Raw genomic sequence first — 24,231 nt, 5'->3', positions numbered from 1 at the left:
AAAATATAGACTATAAGTGAAAGGCTAAACATCAGAGATAGTTACCAAAGATGATAAAATATTAGCATGCAGTCTAAACTTTCAACCCTATTAGACGGGGCAACATCTAGATTAAGCAGTTTTTCTCACCCCCACTGGATATTGCAGTTCATAGTACATGGGTTTCACCCTTGAAACCTGGGCCAGTCTCCTCTGTTGGAGTCTTCAGTTCCTGAGTGACCTTGTTGCTTGCAGCATAGGTGTGGGGAGGAGAAAGTCCAAGCATGGGGCCCCATGTTATGTTTTATACCTTTCGTCCATGTGCTTGGAGAACACAAGTCCAGGCTTGTCTGGTGGCATTGCTGAGTCACCACCAGGCAAGGTTGAGCAATTCTCCTGGTGTGGGGTTGATCAAGTGAGTCATTGCATTGTTACGTAGCTCCCTTGCTGGACAGTGGCTGTTGATGGTTGTTCGACACCCGCCCAGGCATTGGTTATCTCCCTGGTTACTGTCTTTGGGGATCTAGTATCTGGGCGCTTCCCAAACCCACAGCATATTTTAGTGACAGCCATATAACACAATTCTCATAACTTCATATGCATTAATTATATGTATATAATTTATATACTTATTTAGATGGAACAGTGGGTTTCAGCAGATCATAACTTTTCCCGTGATACCTTTCAAGGCATGCTTTGTATGCAATATCACAATTATATACAAATGATGAATAGGGAGGTTACAGGGTGCTCCCCTGGGTTGTAGAGAGTCACACCTCACACTATGGATTCGTCTACACTGCAGCTGGAAGTGTGTCAAGCTAGTGTGCTAAAAATGGGAGCTTTGCAATTTGGCAGTGCGGCTTAGGCAAGTTGCCTGAGTTACATATCCTGGGGGACTGGGCAGGTTTGTACTCAGGCGGCTAGTCTGAGCCACTACCTGTGCTACCCCAGCTACACTGCTATTTTTAGCACACTAGCTTGAGCAGAACTAGTGTGTGTCTGTCGGTCTGAGCTGGAAAGCTTCCAGGTGCAGTGTAGAAATGTAAGACAACTTCTCAGACTGCACGTGTCTTCTAAATCAATTGCCCTCAGATAGCCCAGATTAAGTGGCGAGTCTCAGCTGACACACCATAGTCTTTGCCTCTCCCCACAGACGGTCCCAGCAAGTGGGTATTACACAGCAATGAACATTTTGTATCTTGAGTCAGAGAGACATCTTGATGCTTGTTTCAGGTGGTTAAAGTGCACCAGAGTACTGTTGATTCTTACCTGGAAGATGTTATCCTGAACAGCATGGAAAGCACAGCTGAAGAACAAGCCAGGGAAGAGATTCAGAAGGTGGCTGTGGAAATCAATGACATTGCTTATGAAATGGAAAGCCGGTATGTCCTGGAGTGGACAAAGTACAGTTAGACACTGCTTTGCATAATTCAGACCCTGGCTGGCTAGCTAGCTAAATTTATAGTCTAGGGCCAGCACCGAGGGTGGGGCAATACGGTTCATAACACTACATAGACATGCTGCAGTTTTCATCCACTAGGGAGGCTCAGCTAAGTGTGTAACAACAACTCCTAAAAATGTGCAGATACGGTGGTTCCCAGTCAAGCTCAGATGTGGCGAGGTAGGACCTATTCCTGGCAGCTGTGCTGATGTGCCCTGACCATAAGATGAGAGTTTCCCAATGTCCCCCCACAAAGCCTTTACATTAGGATTTTCAAAGGCACGCAAGGGAGTTAGACACCCACGCCCTGTTGAGATTTAATGGAAGCTGTCTACCTAACTTATTTATACTCCTTTGAAAACCCCAGCCATAGAAAACAGCTAACATGCAGGTGTCCTTTAATCTGGAAACTGGTCTGTCCTCTAAGGCTTAAAAGTGTTTTTAGAGCAGATAGGCTTTGAAGGAAATACAGCAGATATAGGAGCCTCCTAGAAATAAAACCACCTTTCATTCAGAAGTTAAGAAGTTTTTTTTTTAAAGAAACTGCTAATCTTAATGAGGTCGGCCATATTGGCTGCTCCTTATGTAGGTCTGAGCTGAGTTCATCATGTTGCTGAAAACCTCAGTATGATGTTCAGCTGTGCCTCAGAAGTAGGGTGACCAGATGTCCCGATTTTATAGGGACAGTCCCAATTTTGGAGGCTTTTTCTTAGGCTCCTATTACCTCACAACCAGTCCCAATTTTTTACACTTGCTATCTGCTCACCCTACTCAGAAGTGACTGTCTTTTAGGAGCTGCCATGCCTCCAGTTCAGTCTTTCTGACCCCTTTTGGTGTTTAGCCTTAAAAATACAGTGACACAAAACCCATCTTCATGGCAAAGCAGCTGTGCATTGTGTAGCCACATGAGTTTTCCCCAGGTCTTTAACATTCTGCTAGTGCAGATAATGCATTCAGCCTCTGGACTGGTTGGTAGCCCCCCAAGGAAGAACTCTGACCTGAGATGTGGCATAGAAGATGGCACTGGGACTAGCCAAAAATGAAGTTACAAAAGGGAAGAAATTGGCCGATTCAGCAAGGACCCAAAGATTAAACTGACAGACTTAGCGATCCTCTCACTGTAGAGAGAGTCTCTCCAGTGCAGAAGTACCACACATCAACAGGTTAGTATAGGGGTATATAGCTGGGGCTGTTGTGTCATTTTGGGGTTCAACCCAGACCAATAAGGGTTGCGTCACCACCTGCCCTGCAATTCTGGGTGCCTTAAATGTTATGGTGCTCTGGCTCACAGCCCAGATGCCAACAGCCAGCCTGCAAGCATGCAGGTCACACCCTTGCTTCCACTGTTTTCAGAGTGATCCCAACCCCCACATTTCCCTAAAACTGTCTCCCTGCTGTGTCCATTCCCGCCCTCGCCTGGAAAACTAACAGAAGTTAAGCTGGCTGCTGCTTTAAAGAGACAGAAACAGCAGATGTTATCTTGACTGAGTTAACAATCACTTCAGTTCAATCGAAGCACTGGCTTTGTATAGAGCAGCGGTTCTCAAATTGTGGGTCAGGACCCAAAAGTGGGTCCTAAGGGCTGGCTTAGACTTGCTGGGGACCGGGGCCAAAGCCCGAGCCTCAGAGCTTTAGCCCTGGGTAGCGGGGCTCAGGTTATAGGCCACCTGCCTGGGGCTGAAGCCCTTGGTCTTCAGCTTTGGCATCCAGCAGGGTGGCAGAGCTCGAGCGGGCTCAGGCTTCAGTCCCCACTCCTGGGGTCATGTAGTAATTTTTGTTGTCAGGAAGGGGTTGCAGTGCAATGAAGTTTGAGAACCCCTGGTGCAGATAAAAAGTAAAACAAGTTTATTCAATCAAAAAGAGAGGTTTTAAGTGAGTTCAGGTATAAAGGATAAATATAGAAACATTACAAACAAACAGGGGTGGCGAGTTATATGGGACCGTAGTGCCCAGGCTCCAGCAAATTCAGGGCCCAGGGTCTCTCCCCCAGCCCTGCCTGCCACCCCATGCACCTCCCCCAGAGCATCCCCCGTCCCCGCCTGACACCCCCACGTGCCTCTCCCAGAGCATCCCTGCCTGCGCCCTGGGCAGCGAGCGGCTGCCCTGCTGCTCTGGGCTGCGCTCCCTCGCCGGCCGCTGCCAGCTACAAAAGGGAGCGGCGCCGGCGGCAGGCTGAGGCAGTGGCACAGCCGCCTCCTGCAGTGGGAGGAGGCGCACACATGATGACAGCCCTCCCCTCTCCGGCACCCACCACAGGTGAAGTGAGGGGGCTTCCTGGACCTGAGAGGGACCTGGTCCCTAGGAGAATGTGCAGTAATGGTGCTGGGTGAGTGTGCTGCCGGGAGGGGAGAGGGGAACCCCTCTCCTGGGGCTTCCTGCTGCCGGCGGGGAGAGGGCTGGGGGGACTGTGGAGTCTTCTTTGGCCCAGCCCTTGGGCAGCCTGCCTGCACCCCAAACTCCTCATCCCCAGCCCTGCCCTGCCCCAGAGCCCTTCCTCACGCACCTCAACCCTCTGCCCTAGCCCTGAACCCCTCCCACATCCGAAACCCCTCATCCCCAGCCTCACCCCCAGCCAGAGCCCTCATCCCCCCACACCACACCACATTATGCAATATAGGGAAACTGTTAAAGGCTTACTGTTTCCAGTCCATTTTTACATTATTTTAAAAAATATATATTGGCTTACAAGGCAGGTGTGGGTGGGGGGGTGGGACTTGGACTCATTCTGGGCACCACCAAAAATTATACAAACCTGCCGCCCCTGCAAACAAACTAGTAAAAATATGCTTTCTGATGGCTAAGTCCTAACATAACAAGCTACAGTCTTTGTTTAAGGTAATTTCTTCGCCAATATTCCTTTTCTAACAATGGCTGACTAGCTCTTAAATCAGGATACCCACAGAGTCCAAGGTGCTGCTTTTCCTTGTCTCCTCAGGGGAAAGATAACTTTAGGGGTTCTTTGCCTCTCTCCAGTAAACCTTAGAAAAGTATATATCTCAAAGTTCATTGACCCTGCCTTAAGAGGCAGGAGGGCTTCCTGGGAGTGCAGTCTCCATCCCCTGTTGACATTGTTAAGTGAACACTTTTTCCCCACTTGATCTCCTAATGGCTTTGTTTATTAGGTATGCAAATATGCTTTTCTTTGCCTTTGGTCACACTTTGCACAATTTAAAGAGGAAACACATTCAAGCAGGTAGAACCGCATTCCTTTGGGAAAAAATGTTTAACAACTCCTGGTTTATTAACATGCCTGGTTTAAACACATTTTAGTCATAATTCTAGTATATATCTGTATAATCCTTTGCGGGTTGACCATAGCTGCATCATGCAAGAATATTAATGATCAGCGAGTTATTAGTTTTCTGGTGACATGTTACATGACACCTTTTAGATACAGATTATAACAATAATGAGTTGGAGTACATTGCGCTGGTCATGCCAGCTGAAATTCAGTGCTAGATACCAGGGAGTCCCTTGCCCTCTGGCATAGGGATGCTCTTAGGGTCCTGGCTGTGTACCAATTTTTGTGGATAAACGGAGGCCTTTACTTTCCCTGGCTGACACTTGCTTTCACCAGCACTAAAGTCACTTCAAAATAGTTAAACAATTTTTTAAAATGTTAAGCGGAGTGTGGTAGTGGTGCGGTGGGAAGTAAAGTAATAAATGCTAATTTCACTCTCCATGTGTGTTCTGTAGCCGAACTCGTCTGCAATCAGAAGAGATTGTAGCAGAGCTGGTTTATGGTTTCCTGATACCAGAATTACAGAAAATCTCTGTCAAGGAGAAAGGTAAGGAGGCCAATAGCTTTGTTCTCTTTTTTAACTGATTTATTGGCTGAAAGGTCCATCTGCCAGGAGTTTCAGTAGAGTCTGAGGAGATGTCTACACAGCAATAAAAGACCCCATGACAGCTAGTGCAAGAGCCCACGTGAACTGACTTGGGTTTGTGGGGCTCACACTGCGGGGCTAAAAATGGCAGTGTAGTTGTGTGGGCTCAGGCTGGAGTCTGGGCTCTGAAACCTGGCAAGGGGGAAGAGTCTTGCAGCCCAGGTTCCAGGCTGAGCTTGAAAAATTACACTGCTATTTATGTGCTCTAATCTTTTTAGGCACAGTGGCTCAAATTCAACCCTAGTGTAAGCACGTATAACTCCATTGAAATCAGTGGAGCTGCACCTACTTATGCTAGAGCCGAAATAGTCCATTATTCCTTGAATATACTGAAACAAGTGTTTGAATAGCACTGAATTAGTCTGAATTATTGTGTATGGAACAATTTCCCACTGACTGCAAAAGTCCCTAATATGTAGTTAATTTATGCAAATAGAAAATGTACAAGGACGCTTATATTGTGTTTCTTTCTCTTTGTTCCTTTCTAATTTGCCCAGAAACTAGGAACAGACGTAATGTCTTATGGTTGATTTTGCGACATCACGTTTGCAGTGGAAAATCTTATGTTATTGTAGAGAGGGCATTGTTTTAATCAAGTCTGAATATTATGGCTCCATAGTTCAGAGAATGGAAGGACATTAGAAATCCATGTGTCATGATGATGATCAGGGTAGAATGACCGTTCTTGATCAGGAGACTTCTCTTGCCCGGCCCATTCAGAAGATTGCAGACATGCTCCCCATAAAGCGTGCATTGACTTTGAAAAGCAAATGTAAAAAATTGCATAATAGGAGTTCTATGTTTTATTGTCTCCAGAGCAAATGTGCTCACAGTTTACTGATTAAAAATATAAATATTTGCTAACTACAAGCCCTGCAAACATAGTCTGGGATTTAAGAATCATGGTAACTTCTTTCTGGCTTGTGTATCACCAACAATAACAATCAAGCACCTAGCAAACAATTCTGTTGATGGTGCATGAGCTAGAATAGCTCCTCTCTTAACTGTGCAGGCTCTGCAGGGCTAACAGAGTAGTCAGTACAAACCAGTTATGGTCACTGAAATCTTCAGCTACATCCAGGGATCAGATATGGCCACTTTTATATAGCCACTTTTCAGAGTAGATCTGGGCAGTGGAGAGTTACAATTAGCAAAATTTATTGCAATGAGTTATTTTTTGGACTTAAATGTAAAAAAGCCACCTTTCTATTGCTATATTTTAGCTATGTACATTTAATTTAGAACACAAGAGGTAACCACTCAGGAAAAAGATAGGGATGTCATTGTAAATAACTCAGTGAAAACCTGTGCTTCATATTTAGCAGAGGCAAAAAAGAAACGAAATATTAGGATGCATATTGTTGCCTCTTTTCAACCTGCCTGGCAAGTCTAAGTTCAGAATCCTGGGGATGTTCCAGTTGGGAGTAGAAATTGACAGAGTCTGGAATTCTTCTTTGAATGATGGTCCCTATGTGGATTCCAAACGTGGGTGCACATGCGTGCCATGCTCCCAAGCCGGAACTGTTCGTAGTAGTGTTCGTTGACCCGTACATGCGTTGGCCGCGTGGTACGTCTGAGATTTTAAGAGGTTTTGGGGGTCGACGCCATTCCAGTTCCCTCTTACCACTGCATGGCCAGAGTTTGAACCCCCTGTTCTTTAGTGCTCTTAACCTGCTAAGAGAACTTTGTCTGTTTTTTCCTGTAAATAGTTTCTTCTAGTTGTATTTAGTTGTCCATGGTCGTTAGTTAGGTCTCCCCCTTTTTCCCCTCAACGGGGTGCTCCCCATCCCAGGGCTATGCCCCGGCAAGCTGGCTTTAAAAGCTGTGCTTCATGCTCGTCTTCCTTCTCTGTGAGCGATGAACACGAATGCTGTCTCTGTTGCTTTAGCGAAGCTCACATTGTCACCCATAGCTCCATCTGCCACTCCTTCCCATCTCGAACTCGGGAAGGTGGAGAACCTCACCGCCACAAACACCTCATGGAGGAGAATATGCACCCACATGAGCAGTCAGATCCTGCGCCGCCAGATCGACCGGAGCGCTTCTCCAGGCCCTTCCCGTGCGGCAATGGTGGTACTGCTGAAGCCCCACCATGTGCGTAAGAAACACAGACATGGGCGTAAGGGTGACTCCCCGATGGGAAGTGCCTCCAAATGCAGCATTGCCTCCCTGAGCTGTGCCAGGTTGGGTGAGAAGTTGCGCGTCAAGCCAGCCGCTCTACCTCCAAAGAAATCTCGTATGGAGCGTAAGTCCACACATCACCACATCCCACCAGCACCACTTCTGGCCACGATGCATGGCCCACTGCCTTCACCCCCAGAACTGTCAACATGGCAGGGACCATCCGGACTTTCACACCTGGTCTGTGCACACTGGGTTGCTTGTCCTCTTTGATGCCAGCAGCCGAGCTCATGCTGCTGTAGACTGGTTCCCCTCAGTGCTCCGGATCTCCAGCTGCTGTGAGGCTTCCATCTAAGGCGGATGAACCTCTCCTGCTCTGGCAGCATCCTGCTCCACTCTGCCTGTCTCCGCTGGCACTATCGACCACCGAACCTCTCCTGCTCCTGGACCGCCATGCCTCGCACCACGACAGCCCTGCCTCTACTGGACCTGTCTTCTGATTTGGAGAGGTTCTCTGAGCCAGAACATGCCTTCTCACCTTTGCGTTCCTATAGCCTGAACCCTTGGTGCCAGCTCTACCCACTTGTGTACGGTCCCTCTGCCGAGACATGGTTCCGTAACCCTTGGGGACTGCCGATGCCCACGGATCTGTATGTCTGGCCCCACTGGCCCTCCTGGGACCCTTACCCTTACGGGGTACCGTCTCTGCCACATCACCGACCGTCTCCGATCCACACTGTCCCTCCCTCCATCTACACAGACACCCACGACATTGCCACATTGCCAGTCCCTACTGGAGCCTCTTCGTCCCCAGATGATGTGCTCTTCCCTTGTCCCCATACGAGGGCCTACTTCATCGTATGGCTGCAGCCCTCAGCCTGCAAGTGGAAGACGTTCAGGACCCCAGAACCAATTCCTGGCCATCCTACATCCTCTGGACGGGCGTTGTGGAAAGGTGGAAATGGTAGAGGTAGCAGCAGCAGAGTAGTGAAGGGGCTGTGTGTGTGTGTGTGTGTGTGTGTGTGCGCGCGAGATGGCCCTTGTGCGCGTTGGGGAGGTGGGGTCGAAAGGACAACCATTGCCGCCTACTGTTGGGGCCGGAGTATAGATGCCCAGTGGGTGGAGGGTGGCACAGAAGTTCTTAAGGGAGTGGAGGGATTCATCTATTTTATTGCTGAAGAGCTTGTAGTTGTCAAAGGGGAGGTCCTCTAAGGTAGTCTGGACCTCTTTCAGAAAACGGCTGAATTTAAGTCACGAATTGTGGCGCAGCACCACCCTGGATGCCAGAGAGTGGGATGTGGTATCAGTGGCGTCAACCATGGCTTGGAGGGCCAACTTGGCAACTGGCTTGCCCTTGTTCAGGAGGTGGTTCTACTCCAGAGGAACCCTCAGTCCGGGCTCACAGGGCAACCCGCTTCTCATTCCCTGGACCACCAAATTACACTACACCTTCCCTCCCATCTCCAGGAATAAATTGCCTAGGAAGGTTGTTGAATCTCCATCTCTGGAGATATTTAAGAGTAGGTTAGATAAATGTCTATCAGGGATGGTCTAGACAGTATTTGGTCCTGCCATGAGGGCAGGGGACTGGACTCGATGACCTCTCGAGGTCCCTTCCAGTCCTAGAATCTATGAATCTATGAATCCTTGCTCCCACAATTCCTGCGCAAGGTGCGGCAGGATTATACTACTGTCTTTCTCATAGCCCCCTCCTGGCATCACCGTATTTGTTCACAGATCTCCTTCGCCTTTCCACTCACCGCCCCCTCCCACAATCTACCTCACAAATCTCCTCACACAAGTGCACGGCCAATCATGGCACCCCAGCCCAGGCCCTCTCCACCTCATGACTTGATATTTGGATGGGACTCGCATGTAGACAGGGCGTGCTCCGCCCCCGTGTGTGACATCCTCACTCACAGCAGACAACCATCCACTAGAGCCCGTTGTCAGGTTAAATGATGCCGTTGCACCTCATGGGTGCACCGCCACTCCCTAGACTTCTTCTCCATTCCCATCCTCCTGGATTATTTTCTTCACCTCCGCCAGTCGGGCCTTGTCCACTCCTCCGTCCATGTCCACCTAGCAATGCTCAGTGCCTTCCTTCTTCCTGTTTTCCGTCTTCACCCACCCGACTATCACCTGCTTCCTTCATGGCCTTCTCAACACCTTCCCCTATGTGCAGAAACCTACTCCCTCTTGGGACCTGAACCTTGTCCTCTCCACCCTCATTAAGCCACTCTTTCAACCCCTTGTGACCTGCTCCCTCACCCATCTCTCCACAAAGGTGACCTTTTTGGTGGCCATCACCTCCACGCAGTGAATTAGTGAGCTGGCAGCCATGATTGCGGACCCATCCTTTACTGTCTTCCACAAGGACAAGGTCTCCCTGCAACTTCACCCCAAATTCCTCCCCAAGGTGGCCTCCCCGTTCCACCTCAACCAGTGCATTAAACTCCCGATAGTTTACCCTAAACCGCACACCTTCCCCAGGGAGTGCACATTATACTCTCTCAATGTCCACTGGGCATTGGCTTTTTATCTCCAATGCAACCATGCCTTCCTGCTTGCCCTGGCTCTCCCTCGCCATTGCAGAGCACTGCCAGGGCTATGGCCTCTCTTCACAACACCTCTCCAAATGGATCTCTCATTGTATTGAGGACTGCTATGCGCTCTTTCACGTCCTGTCCCCTCCCTCAGGAGTCACCGCTCACTCCACACGGGCATATGTCGCCACGTCGGCCTTCTTGTGGATGTTCTGTGGCAGGACATTTGTAAGGTGGCCTCTTGGTCCTCTGTCCACATATTTTCCACCCACTATGCCATCGCCCCTGCAACAGCAATAGATGAGGCAGTCAGTCAGGCTGTCCTGCAGATCATAACTTCTCAAGAGCCCTTGCACCCACCTCCACACTGAGCACTGCTTGCTACTCTCCCACATATGGAATCTACATAGGCACTATCACTCGAAGAAGAAGAGGAGGTTCTTACTGTAACTGGTGGTTCTTTGAGATGTGTGGTTCCTACCTGGATTCCAGTGCTCGCCCTCCATTCCCTCTGCTACAGGCTCCATCGCTTACTGGAACAAGGGGAACTGGAGTGGCATCAACACGCACAGCCTCTTAAAACCTCAGACGCGCCACGCGGCCGATGCATGACGCATGCGCAGGTCAATGGACACTACTACGAATGCTTCCAGCTCCGACGCATGACACGCATGCGCACCCATGTTTGGAATCCAGATAGGGGCCACACATCTTAAAGAACCACCAGTTACAGTAAGTAACCTCCTTTTTTCTTTGATGCAATCTTGTTTATTTACAAGGGATGTACAAGATCCTGCTTCTCCAAACACAGGAGGAGCCAGAAACAAAGTAACAGTTTCTTAACTTACAGCCCCAAGCTTCTTTAGCCAGCACCAGACCCAAAAAGCTTTCTCTTTTGCTTTTTCCAGGGTCATGTCTAACATGTTCACATGGTGCTGCCTGGCTTTCTTGCCTCTGAGTCTGTGTTCGGTGTCCTGTCTGTCTCCATTTTGATTCTGCACCCCAGCTTGTCTTTCACTTACACAACCCTTTGGTCAGAACAAATACCAATGGAACCCCCGCCCATCTGAGGTCAGTTTTTAGGCAGACTATTAGGCTTTGTTTTAGGTATGGCCACGTAACTGCTTCTTACAGCTATTGTAAATGAAGGACGCCTTCGCCCATTGGTTTTAACTCAACCCCTAGCAAGATTTAAACTTATTTATAACAATATATATCTCGATGATATGCCCTAACCTGGAATACTGTGTTCAGTTCTAGTCCATGCGACTCCAAGAGGACAGAGCAGAGAGGGAGGGTTCAGAGATGGTTGCAGGCGATCAAAGGTATAGGAAAACTTCCATATGAAGAGAGGATGAAAATATTGGGACTTCTGACTTTAGAGCGGCACTAGCAAACAGTCATCTAGGCACCAAAATATTAATTGTGACAAATGCTAAAGCAAGTACTGAAGTATTGAAATTAAACAAGGCACCCCTGAAATACTGCAGAGTAAAAGTGTCAAAGGACTCCAAAATTTGGGATAAACGAGATAGGACCTGACCAGAAGGCAAGGTTGGACCCAGGAAAGAATGCACTGGGGTCTCGAAGAAGAACTGGAGCAATACTTGATATGGTGGAAAGTTTCCTGTGGAAACTCATTTTCCGAACATTGTCAAGAAGGAACTACACCTCTATCCCGATATAACGCGACCCGATATAACACGAATTCAGATATAACGCGTTAAAGCAGTGCTCGGGGGGGCGGGGCTGCGCACTCAGGTGGATCAAAGCAAGTTCGATATAACGCGGTTTCACCTATAACGCGATAAGATTTTTTGGCTCCCGAGGACAGCGTTATATCAGGGTAGAGGTGTAATTGGAAAGTTCCAAAGACACATTTATATGCAGCAGTGTGTCTGCCAGCAGAGGGCCTGGCTCATGCTTTATCCTGCTACTGCTGCCCTTAGAGGTCAAAAAATCTTAAGCACTAGTGGCATTCTGCCATCTCAGACTATGGAGCCAAGACTCAGGAGTGAGAACCCTGCATAGTGATATCTTCAGAGAAGCAGAATTACAAGGTAAGTAATTTTCTCTTCTTCGAGTAGTGTCCCTGTAGGTGCTCCACTCTACGTGCACTTACTCTTCGATTGGAGATTTCACATAGCTGTGTCTGTTTGGCCAGCACATGCTCAGTTTCATGCTCGCACTGTTGTTATATAGCAACGTGCAAGTGAACTGCCTTCAGTTCCTTCTCAACCGCCTTGGAGCCTTAGCAGTTTTCCATGTTGAGTTTTACCTCAACTGTATCCCTTTAGCTCTTATAGTAGTTAGTTTATTATAATTGTTTTTAGTGGTAGTTAGTAGTAGTTTTAGATGTATTTATCTCTTTCTTAGTTTCTCCCCTGCTGGGAGCTTTATGTTACTGGGAGAGCATGCCTGGTTCTCTTGGTTTCAAACACTTTCTATCATGGCTGGAGGCAGTCCCAGTGAGTGACAGGCAATCCCATGCATCCATTGCCTCGGGAATCTCATATTTCCGAAAGTACAACTTCTCTCTGGTATTAAAATCTAAACTCAGAAAAAATCAGGGAGATCAAATTTCAGCTATCCATGGTGGAGAGCTCGCTGCACCCAGCCTCTGATCCAGGCCAGGGGACTCCCCCGTATGCCGGTCTCCAGTCAGTTGGCTACCTCTGCTGTCTCCAAGATGCACTCCTCGAGGGTGTCTAAGAGGAAGACCCAAGATTCCTCTCATAAGACTTCCAAAACAGTGCCTCAAGTTCTCCAGGTAGGGAATCTACCTCGAAATCATAGTTGCCAATGACACCTGCCACTTTGGCATCCATCGGTCTCAGACTCACTACCCACAAGGCTGCTGGTTCCTCAGATACTGAGAGCACTGTAAAGCCTAAAGACTTCAAAATGTGGGGCTCTGATAGGCCATCAATACCATCAGAGGAGTGAGGTGGCGAGAAGAGCTCTACCTCTTCTCAATCAGTAAAGAAGTCTGCTCGGGCTCCATTTGGAGTCATTCCCCCCCTCCAAGCATTTGAGATTCAGTACGGTCAACTGTATCAGCCGCCATTACTTCATCTCAGGCCATGGGCACTGTACCAACAACACTTTGAGTACTGTTGGAGTTTTGTTTTCCACAAGACCTCACTGTGTCCAAGACACCCGCATCACCATTGCTCAGCTCCAATCTGCTTTTGATACCAAGGACCTCCAGATATCTTTCCAGTACTGACAGTTTTACTTTCTTTTGCTTCCTGTGCTCCCATCACTCCAGAGTGATCTGTAAAAGGAGGATTCTAATGAACATTTTGCCTCGGTCTCTCAATTATCTGTCCAAGGTGCTCGTCTCCATTCCAACAGAGGCACTTTTCCAGAGGTCTTTGAGGAAATTGATCTCACTTGTGAGAGATATCCACAGCCACCATCTCACTGGTACAAGCGCCCATGGATGCCTCCACTCACGCCACCTCCTTGGCCATACTTGGATCCCTGGGCGACCTATGATTGTGTATAGGCCTATGGGACAGGGCCTATATGATCTTTCCTGCACCTTTAGAAAGGCTTTAGAATGGACAACTCTCACCCCTTTTTTGGATAGAATTCCAATAGAAGGGAGTGCAGCAGCTCCATAGGATTTAGCATTTGATGCAGTATCTCTCCAAATGAAGTCAAAATGCCTTGGAAAAGAGGAGCACTGCCATGTGGATTGAAAACAGACTCAAGAAAACAAATGAGAGTTGGTCACTGGCAGTGTATTGAGTCCGAGGAGCTGCAGGGCTTAGTGTTAGACCCAGTCTTACTTTACATCTTCATTATGCGTCTGGAAGATGAGTAATCAGCACATTAATGATATTGAGACATGATAGTGCGGTCCCATCTATACTGTTGCGACGACCGGGTTGGAGACCTGGTTTCAGCATGTTAGAGCCACAGGAGTTAACGTGGGTTTCAGTTGCAGTTAAAATGTGACTCAGTCTTGCAGTATAGATGGACCCAAACCCTGGGACAACAGTGGACTTTTGCAGACCATGGTTCAGTCCTGCCTGCACAACCAAACACTTTTTAAATCATGATTGGGGGGAGGGGAACAGTGTATTAATATCGGAAAGCTATAAACACAGAGGGAACTACAAGTAGTGGGATAAAATGAAGGAAAGGAAAATGTAGGCTGAACGCTTTAGACGGGGGAATTGTCACCCAAGCAAGGGATGGGAGAGTTTGATTGGAGGAAAACTATAAAATGGACAGTAAGGAATCGTCCTGCATTGGCCCAGAGAGATAAACTAGGTGACTTATTGGGTCTACTCTGTCTCCCATTTCAGGTATTCTTTGACTCAGCACTCATCAGCAAACCTACAATAACAAAGCAGTAGCCTGCAGTAAACTCAGCTCAGCACTCATAAGGAATCCTGTAGGGTTACCATACTTAACAAAAAAAGAGGACCCTCCACGGGGCCCTGGCCTCGACCATTTCCCACCCCACCCCAGCCCCGCCCCACCTCCACCCCTTCCCTGCCCCAACTCCGCCCTAACTCCGCCCCCTCCTCCCTCCTACTCCCAGCCACACGGAAAGGGCTGCCCGAGCGCTACGGCTTCACGGTTTGCTGGGCAGCCCCCAGACCCTGCGCCCCCGGCCGGCGCTTCCCCAGCGCAGCTGGAGCCCGGGAGGGGAAGCGCCCAGCCGGGGGCGCAGGGTCTTGAGGCTGCCCGGCAAACCGTGAAGCCGGTAGCGCTTGGGCTTCGGGCAGCCCCCTTGCCTCCGGACCCTGCGCCCCCAGCCGGGCACTTCCCCTCCCGGGCTCTGGCAGCGCAGGGTCCGGAGGTATGGGGGCTGCCCAAAGCCCGTAGCGCTCAGCTCTTAAACAGAGCCGAAGAGTCAGGGAGAAGCAGAGTCGCCGCGGCTGGAGGCTCTGCTCCTCCCCTGACTCTTCAGCTCTGTTTAAGAGCCGAGCTGCCCCAGCGCTACCGGCTTCGGGCAGCCCCCTTGCCTCCGGACCCTGGACCGCTGGAGCCCGGGAGGGGAAGTGCCTAGCCTGCGGCTGGGGTCCGGAGGCAAGGGGGCTGCCTGAAGCCCATAGCGCTCGGGCAGCTCGGCTCTTAAACAGAGCCGAAGAGTCAGGGGAGGAGCAGAGCAGTCACAGGAGGGGAAGTGCCCGGCCGGCATTTTCCCGGACATGTTCGGCTTTTTGGCAATTCCCCCCGGACAGGGGTTTGATTGCCGAAAAGCCGGACGTGTCCGGGAAAAACGGGACATATGGTAACCCTAAATCCTGTAATAACAAAGCTGTAAAAAGCCAGTGTGTGCACCAGGGCTAGAGTAAGAATCCTGGGATTTAGAGGACAGATTTCAGATGCACTCTTTCAAAGATTTGTTTCAATAAACAAATAGTGATGGGGAAATGAGTTTGAAACACAGGAGTACCTTTCTCACTTTTGCCCTGAGTAGGAAAGAAACACACTTGGCAGGTCTGTCCATTTCCACAGCTTGCCTTCAAAGCAAAATGCAAGGTTGCTTGCTGCTATTAGATGGCAGTAGAAACCTATCAGCCCAAACCAGAAGGGTGTGATTTTTCCTGAAACAGGCTTTTTCATAGCTCCTGTAAGCTAAGAGCTGCCTTTGGGGGAGCGGGGGAGGGTGGGTGTCCATGCAGAGAATTCATGCAATATGGCTCCAAGGGAAAATCGTCTCTCTTCTTTGTGTACAGTGAGGCAGTCCCAGCGGAAACACATCAGTGCAGCTCATCAGATCATCCACAGGAGCACGGACATAGCAGTGGCTCAGAACTCTTCAGTGGTGGGACAGCAGGCACTGGGTAATGGAGAATCTGTGACCAAGATACCAGGGAGTCCTCCTCCTGTGGCAGCCAGTTCTGCTCTCAGCGGAACAACTGCTGAACAGAGTGCGGCAGAGGTTATAGAGAGCCCTTATGCTGTCCTAGCCAGCCAAGCATTGTATGATGCACTGCATGACGAGACCCAGCAGGGAGGGTTAGTGGTGAGCCATTCTGCTACATCGGACAGGCAATCGCTGGCTGATGTAGCCCCTGCAAAGAGAGAAGATGAGTCAGGTGAGTTTGAGATCTGTTTTCCCTGCCTCAGTCATTGGGGCTCAGTCCCTGGGGGAGGGAAGGAAGCTGCACCCGCTTTGTTCAGGGTTCCAGCCTGACTGTACACAGGATGGAGAAGCATCTCTCTCTCCCTCAGAACGTCCCTCAGGGGCAGCAGCATCTGGATCTCTTGCAGACTGCCAGCATTGTTGCCTGGAAGCAGTCCTGAGAGCATTATGCCATAGGAGCCCCTGTCACTGTATTTGGTTTGACTCCCAGAGATTTTTACTGTCTAAACCTTAAAGATGTAGTTTAACTATTGAACAGTGAAATTCCACTTATGGTTGTCAAGGGATGGGAAGGTTAGTTCAGAGAACTGGGAGTTTGCACTACATACATCTCTTCCTTATTTTGCCACTGTCCATAGCATGTGGAGGCTGGGGTTGGGCTCTCAAGCCCACCTGACCCCCTGGGTCTGAGCTGGGGGGCTGCCCGAGCTGCAACGGCTACACTGCTATTTTTATCAGAGGGGTAGCCGTGTTAGTCTGAATCTGTAAAAAGCAACAGAGGGTCCTGTGGCACCTTTGAGACTAACAGAAGTATTGGGAGCATAAGCTTTCGTGGGTAAGAACCTCACTTCTTCAGATGCAAGTAATGGAAATTTCCAGAGGCAGGTATAAATCAGTATGGAGATAACGAGGTTAGTTCAATCAAGGAGGGTGAGGTGCTCTGCTAGCAGTTGAGGTGTGAACACCAAGGGAGGAGAAACTGCTTCTGTAGTTGGATAGCCATTCACAGTCTTTGTTTAATCCTGATCTGATGGTGTCAAATTTGCAAATGAACTGAAGCTCAGCAGTTTCTGTTTGGAGTCTGGTCCTGAAGTTTTTTTGCTGTAAGATGGCTACCTTTGCATCTGCTATTGTGTGGCCAGGGAGGTTGAAGTGTTCTCCTACAGGTTTTTGTATATTGCCATTCCTGATATCTGACTTGTGTCCATTTATCCTCTTGCGTAGTGACTGTCCAGTTTGGCCAATGTACATAGCAGAGGGGCATTGCTGGCATATGATGGCATATATAACATTGGTGGACGTGCAGGTGAATGAGCCCGGTCGGGGCTCTAAGGGTATGTTGATTTGTTCCTGTGTTAGTGTAGGGAGTGTCCTGAGTAGATGATGCAGTTTCTTAGTGTATTCCTCAGTGGGATCTGAGGAAAGTGGCCTGTAGAATTTGGTATTGGAGAGTTGTCTGGCAGCCTCCTTCTGGTAGTCAGACCTGTTCATGATGACAACAGCACCTCCTTTATCAGCCTCTTTGATGATAATGTCAGGGTGGTTTCTGAGGCTGTGGATGGCATTGCGTTCTGCACGACTTAGGTTATGAGGCAAGCGATGTTGTTTTTCCACAATTTCTGCCTGTGCGTGTCGGCGGAAGCATTCTATGTATAGGTCCAGACTGTCATTTCGACCCTCAGGAGGAGTCCATGTGGAGTTCTTCTTCCTGTGTTGTTGGTGGGAGGGTATCTGTGTATCAGTGCGCTGCTCAGTGTTATCTTGAAAGTATTCTTTGAGTCGGAGGCGGCGAAAGTAGGCTTCCAGATCACCGCAGAACTGTATCATGTTCGTGGGGGTGCTGGGGCAAAAGGAGAGTCCCCGAGATAGGACAGACTCTTCTGCTGGGTTGAGTGTGTAGCTGGATAAATTGACAATATTGCTGGGTGAGTTAGGGGTACCCCTGTTGTGGCCCCATGTGGCAGGTAGGATTTTAGACAGCTTACGGTCCTTTTTCCTTTGTAGAGAGGTGAAGTGTGTAATCTCCTGTCTTATTTTAGTAAAGTCCATTTGTGTGGAGGGTTGGTTATTTATGAAAGTCTCCAGGTTGGAGAGCTCTTTCTTGATGTTTTTCTGTTTGCTGTATAGGATGCTGATCAGGTGGTTCCTCAGTTTCTTTGATAATGTATGGCATAATCTCTCACCATGGTCTGTGCAGTATGCACTCCCTACACTAACAGAGGAACAAATTAACATACCCTTAGAGCCCCAACCGGGGTTATTCTATCTACTACCTAAGATCCACAAACTTGGAAATCCTGGACGCCCCATCATCTCGGGCATTGGCACTCTCACTGAAGGACTGTCTGGATATATGGACTCCCTACTCAGATCCTACGCCACCAGCACTCCCAACTATCTCCATGACACCACAGATTTCCTGAGAAAACTACAATGCATTGGTGACCTCCCAGAAAACACCATCCTAGCCACCATTGATGTAGAGGCTCTCTACACAAACATCCCAAACACAGATGGAATACAAGCTGTCAGGAACAGTATCCCTGATGATGACACAGCACAACTTATTGCTGACCTCTGTGACTTTATCCTCACGCACAATTATTTCAAATTTGGTGACAATATATACCTCCAGACCAGTGGCACCGCTATGGGCACCCGCATGGCCCCACAATATGCCAACATTTTTATGGCTGACCTGGAACAACGCTTCCTCAGCTCTCGTCCACTCATGCCCCTTCTCTACCTACGCTATATTGATGACATCTTCATCATCTGGACCCATGGGAAGGAGACCCTGGAAGAATTCCACCATGATTTCAACAGCTTCCACCCCACCATCAACCTCAGCCTGGACCAATCTACACGGGAGGTCCACTTCCTAGACACCACCGTACAAATAAGCGATGGCCACATTAACACCACCCTATACCAAAAACCCACCGACCGCTACGCCTACCTTCATGCCTCCAGCTTCCACCCCGGTCACACCACACGATCCATCGTCTACAGCCAAGCACTGAGGTACAATCGCATCTGCTCCAACCCCTCAGACAGAGACCAACACCTACAAGATCTTCACCAAGCATTCTCAAAACTACGATACCTACACAAGGAAATAAAGAAACAAATCAACAGAGCCAGGTGTGTACCCAGAAGCCTCCTGCTACAGGACAGGCTCAGAAGAGAAACCAACAGAACTCCACTGGCCATCACCTACAGTCCTCAGCTTAAACCTCTCCAACGCATCATCAGTGATCTACAACCCATCCTGGACAATGATCCCTCACTTTCACAGACCTTGGGAGGCAGGCCAGTCCTCGCCCACAGACAACCTGCCAACCTTAAGCATATTCTCACCAGCAACCACGCACCGCACCATAACAACTCTAACTCAGGAACCAACCCATGCAACAAACCTCAATGCCAACTCTGCCCACATATCTACACCAGCAACACCATCACAGGCCTAACCAGATCAGCTACAACATCACCGGCTCATTCACCTGCACGTCCACCAATGTTATATATGCCATCATATGCCAGCAATGCCCCTCTGCTATGTACATTGGCCAAACTGGACAGTCACTACGCAAGAGGATAAATGGACACAAGTCAGATATCAGGAATGGCAATATACAAAAACCTTTAGGAGAACACTTCAACCTCCCTGGCCACACAATAGCAGATGCAAAGGTAGCCATCTTACAGCAAAAAAACTTCAGGACCAGACTCCAAAGAGAAACTGCTGAGCTCCAGTTCATTTGCAAATTTGACACCATCAGATCAGGATTAAACAAAGACTGTGAATGGCTTTCCAACTACAGAAGCAGTTTCTCCTCCCTTGGTGTTCACACCTCAACTGCTAGCAGAGCACCTCACCCTCCCTGATTGAACTAACCTCGTTATCTCCATACTGATTTATACCTGCCTCTGGAAATTTCCATTACTTGCATCTGAAGAAGTGAGCTTCTTACCCACGAAAGCTTATGCTCCCAGTACTTCTGTTAGTCTCAAAGGTGCCACAGGACCCTCTGTTGCTTTTTACTGCTATTTTTAGCACACTAGCTCAAACTGAGCTAGCACACGTCTACCTAGAGTGGGAGGCTCACTCCCAGCTTCCTTGTGTTAATAACCCCATGCTCATAGGAGTGGTCCCACTAGCCGCAGTTGGACTGTTCACATGAGCAAGTCAAGCAGCATCTGGCCCTAATGTACTGGGGCTGTGGTAGCAGAAATATGGCTATGGCTGAGGTGACACATTCATTCAAAGACCACATTTTCAAGTGCTTATAACTTTCCTGAAATGTTACCATTTGGCCTGACTTTCCTGGTGAATGTATTTGGAAAGAGCATAAATTCCATTTTGTTGGTGTGCTGACTTTGCCTTGATTGCAAGTGTGTGATTGCTCAAGCTCAGAATGTTTGGAAGCAACATCCTGCAAATGCGTGTAGTGCATTTGATTATCGATCTGCAAGGGACTCACTGAGCTGTTGGATCTCTCCTTTTCAAATTCCTGATTTTTGTAGGGTTAGAATCTCAAACTTAAACTCAAATAAATGCCAACCCCAAATGCATCCAACTTGTTCATGGAAACAAGGCGTAGCCACACTAGGTATCAGAAGTGCTTACGTGTGTAGAAAGAAAGAAAGTCACACCAAGCTGTAGCTATTTGTTTACAAATCGATTTACTGCACCATAATATAATGAGCTTATAATATCTCTACGTACTTCCCCTTTATATCACTTACCTGTATAACCACCTGGCCATTCTGTGTACCAGGTTATATTATTTGCGTGTAGAACTTCAGGTATACTGTGAATGAGGCATTGTCTACACTACCGCTTAAGTTGATGTAAGTTATGTTACTCAGCAGTATGAAAATACCACCCCCCTGAATGACGTTATATTGACTTAAAGCAGTGTCTACGCTGCACTATGTCGGTGGGAGACATTCTCCTGCCAACATAGCTTCCACCTCTTGTTGAGGTGGAGTAATTACGCCGACGGGAGAGTGCTGTCCTGTCGACATAATGCGTCTTCACCAGATGTGCTAAATTGGCGCTTCTGAATTGAAGGCAGCGGCACCGATTTAGCACAGTAACGAAGACAAGCCCTGAGTAACTGCTACCGCAGTGTGTAATTCTATCCTTTTGAAATACAAATAACAAATTGTTTAGAAACTCAACAGTGCGTTACTATAGGATTTTTGCATTAAATTTCCTTTTTTTTTTGTTTTTTTGGTTTTGTTTTTTTTAGGGGGAGAATAAAACAGAAATGAAAGACTGGTGAGTGAATACACTATATGTAGTCCTGTAAGCCATGAGTCAGATGGGGGCTCGGGAGAGGAAACAAATAAAAAACAAAGCCATGTGATTACACACTGAAATAATCACTGGGCTGCAGGTGCTATGACTATATATGTATGCTGGCCAAAGGATAGCTGGATTTTATTGCAGAATTAGAGGGGTTCAGAGTAGGGTGATGAGAATGATTAAAGATTAAAAATTCTCCTATGAAGTAAAATGAAAAAGATTAGGATTTACCTTAGAAAGGAGATGAGAAAGAGAGGACATGATAAAAGTATACATAAAATAACGACTGGTCTAGAGAAGGAAGAGCAGGAGTTTCCCTGTCTCATAACATGAACAGATAGTCAAAGAAATTTGAAAAATAGTGAATGCAAATCTGCTGGGGAAAAAAAAAAGTGTTTTCACGCAACACATAATTAGAATGTGGAGCTCACTGACACAGGTTGTCTTTGAAACCAAAAATTTAGCAAGAGTCAAAGAAGGATTGGACACTTACATGGATAATAAAAACAGTCAAACTTTCAAAAGTTAGTGTTAACAAAAAATTGGAAGAGAGATGAAACCTGGTGCTTCAGGGTTTAAATCAATCTAACAACTATTAGGGATTAAAATGAGGCCTTCCTGGAGGGCAGATTATCCCCCATCTGCCTGCAGTAGGGTTTCCTTCACCCTCCTCTGAAGCTTCTGGTGCTTATCACTGTCAGACAGGAGCCTGGACTAGATGGAGCTTGGATATGATGGATTTTTAGGAACAAGAATCACGTGTTGTTCCTAAAAATCACATGTTGAAATAAACCTGATGCCTGCATTTATTTGGTGATATGGTTTTTAATGGACAAAGTATTCAAGAACTTGTTCTGATCATAAAGGCAGCCTCCTGTATTCTCTACTATGTATATGTAGTAGGGGGTAGAATCTAGGAGTGTAAGAATCCTAATCTTTAAACGTCCTGACTTTTAAGGGACGCTATCAGGGTAGTGCAGCATTTTGCACTGATTTTGACATATCATGTAAGCTAGGTCTGTGGCCGGATGTGTGGTGGAAATGATGGAGATTCCACTGCCAGTGCTTTAGAAATTGCTTTCAATTGTCATGTGTGGTTTCTTTGTCAGACTTGGCTAAACGTGCTTTGAAGAAGGAAAGAGGCTCAGCGACAAGAGGCACAAGAAGACTCCATTCCCTCTCCTAGCAGGGAAAGAGAAGTCTTTAGGGGTGATCTTTGTATCTGAAATATGCACAATGGATTCCTCTGGGTCTACAGTAATAAAGATTGGGAACATTCTCTCTTCCTTGCTGCTGGTTTTACAAACGTGCCACAGTAATTGACACTGTACTGTATGGGCAGGTTCTGGATTTTGATAGCTATGACGATCTGTTGACTTGAAGTGAGATGGTGAAATATGGCCCCTGGGCTTGATGCAATAATGGGAGGCTAGGAGTCTCATTCCCAGAAGCCAGGCTTTTAACAGGCCTGAGGCTTTAATGCAAACTAAAACCTTGTCTACCTTAGAAAGGATTTGCCAGTATAGCTATATGGGCAAACACTGCTAGTAGGAACACAGGCACATGAGTTCTTTTGCTGACTTACCTTATACCAGTTTCCTGAACAAAATAAGCTATACTGCTAAAGCACATTTTATGACAGTAGAACTGCATCTGCACTAGGGCTTTTGCCAGGATAGAAATGTCATAAAAACACCCATCTGTCTGTGCCACTTTCTGTGCAATGCCATTCGCTGTACACCTGGCCACACAAATGCTATGGGCATATCTGCCACCACTGGGCCAAATTAATTCCTTTTATAACATTGCTGAAGCCAGCCCTAGAGTTATCCACAAGGGCAGAACTTGGCCTCCTGTCCAAGTTTGCAATCTCCAAAGGCCATTAAGCCAGGTCCTAGCTGCACTGTTACCAATTTCCTCCTCCTAGTAGCCTTGGCTCTGGCCTGACTAGGTGATGATTTTGACTAGATGATTTTGAACCTCCTTCCACTCAGCTTCCCCAAGCAGCCACACCTTTTTGGAGGGGGCGTCAGTATTTTCTTCCTCACACATGCTGAAGCTGGGGTAAGCCACCCAAGAAGAGCTTCTCAGCCCTAGTTTGTTTTCTCTAGGATCCTGTCTATACTTGGAAAATGAGCTGGTGCAACCCTCCCCTAACCATACATACAGACATGGGAGGCGTGGAGAGGAGGAGCCATTTTTTACACATATCAAAATCAGTTCATTCCCCGGGTTTAGACACAAGCATTGGGCCTCATTCCAATGTAACGCCATCTAACCCCTGGCTTTATTGCTGATTTACTCCAGCACAAGGTCAATCGGATTCTGGCCCCATGCACTTCTCTGACACTCAAAGAGAAGCAGCATTCACCAGTGACGGAAAATGCACCATCCAACTGAGCACATCAGCCTTTTTTCTGACAACTGCAGTGTATGAGAGGGACAGGAGACCACCGCCAGGGCAATGGGGAAATGAGACCCAACTCAGGTGACTACACAGGAAGGCTGAGGGATCACACTGGCCCTTAGAGAAACTACCCGAGCCACATGAGCACCACAAGCAGGAATGCAGCCCTCTGAAGGGGAGACTGTGGGGATGAGGGTCCTTGAGGCGAGCAAGGAACAAGCCTGCAGGCCGTTCCTCCCCCCAAAAGAGTTTGGTGGGAGGGTAGTAAATTACTGCCCCCCCCCCTTTGAGATTTGGGCAGAGGGTGGGAACAGGAGACTTCTAGGTTCAGCTAAACATGTAAACTTTTGATGCTTTTGTGACATCCAAACCTTTGCTTGAAAAGGGGCCGGGTCAGAGAACCGCATCCAGCACTAGCGCGCGGCCCCTTTGTCTGAGGCGCTGAGGCTGGGCAGCCCCTTGCTCAGGAGGAAGTGAAAAACGGCGGGAGGGAGTAAAGGCAACTCAGCTCCATGCTTCATCTCTGCTGTCATTTCCTACTGTGCTGTCTGCAACCCATCTCCGCCCCCAGCCCCCGCACACACGTGAGCCTGGCACCCCTTTCATTTCCTCACTACCAGCCTGGGCACCCTCCCTCTCCTCCAAATCGATACTGTGAATTCATATAGTGCTTAAAAACAGCCCTCCCCTCCCCCCC

The 24,231-nt window shown here is 48.0% G+C and overlaps 1 protein-coding gene across 3 annotated transcripts in view; it reads left to right on the top strand.

Moving 5' to 3' along the window:
* CFAP91 (cilia and flagella associated protein 91) overlaps positions 1 to 22,406 on the top strand; it is a 69,825-nt gene extending 47,419 nt beyond the window's left edge. For 2 of the 3 annotated variants that reach the window (XM_008173175.4, XM_065572744.1), the window contains exons 15-19: positions 1,216 to 1,364; positions 5,120 to 5,211; positions 15,680 to 16,042; positions 21,072 to 21,100; positions 22,237 to 22,406. In XM_008173175.4, coding sequence (XP_008171397.2) covers positions 1,216 to 1,364; positions 5,120 to 5,211; positions 15,680 to 16,042; positions 21,072 to 21,082 — 615 coding nt within the window. In that variant the 3' untranslated portion in view covers positions 21,083 to 21,100; positions 22,237 to 22,406. The remainder of the gene's footprint in view (positions 1 to 1,215; positions 1,365 to 5,119; positions 5,212 to 15,679; positions 16,043 to 21,071; positions 21,101 to 22,236) is intronic. The other variant, XM_024111129.3, reaches the window with a different exon arrangement.
* The last annotated feature ends 1,825 nt before the right edge of the window (positions 22,407 to 24,231 follow it).

Source organism: Chrysemys picta, chromosome 1, assembly GCF_011386835.1.
Source record: "Chrysemys picta bellii isolate R12L10 chromosome 1, ASM1138683v2, whole genome shotgun sequence".
NCBI classification, from domain to species: domain Eukaryota; kingdom Metazoa; phylum Chordata; order Testudines; family Emydidae; genus Chrysemys; species Chrysemys picta.
The sequence above is the reverse complement of the archived record's forward strand: the minus strand, read 5'-3'. Positions and strand labels throughout refer to the sequence as shown.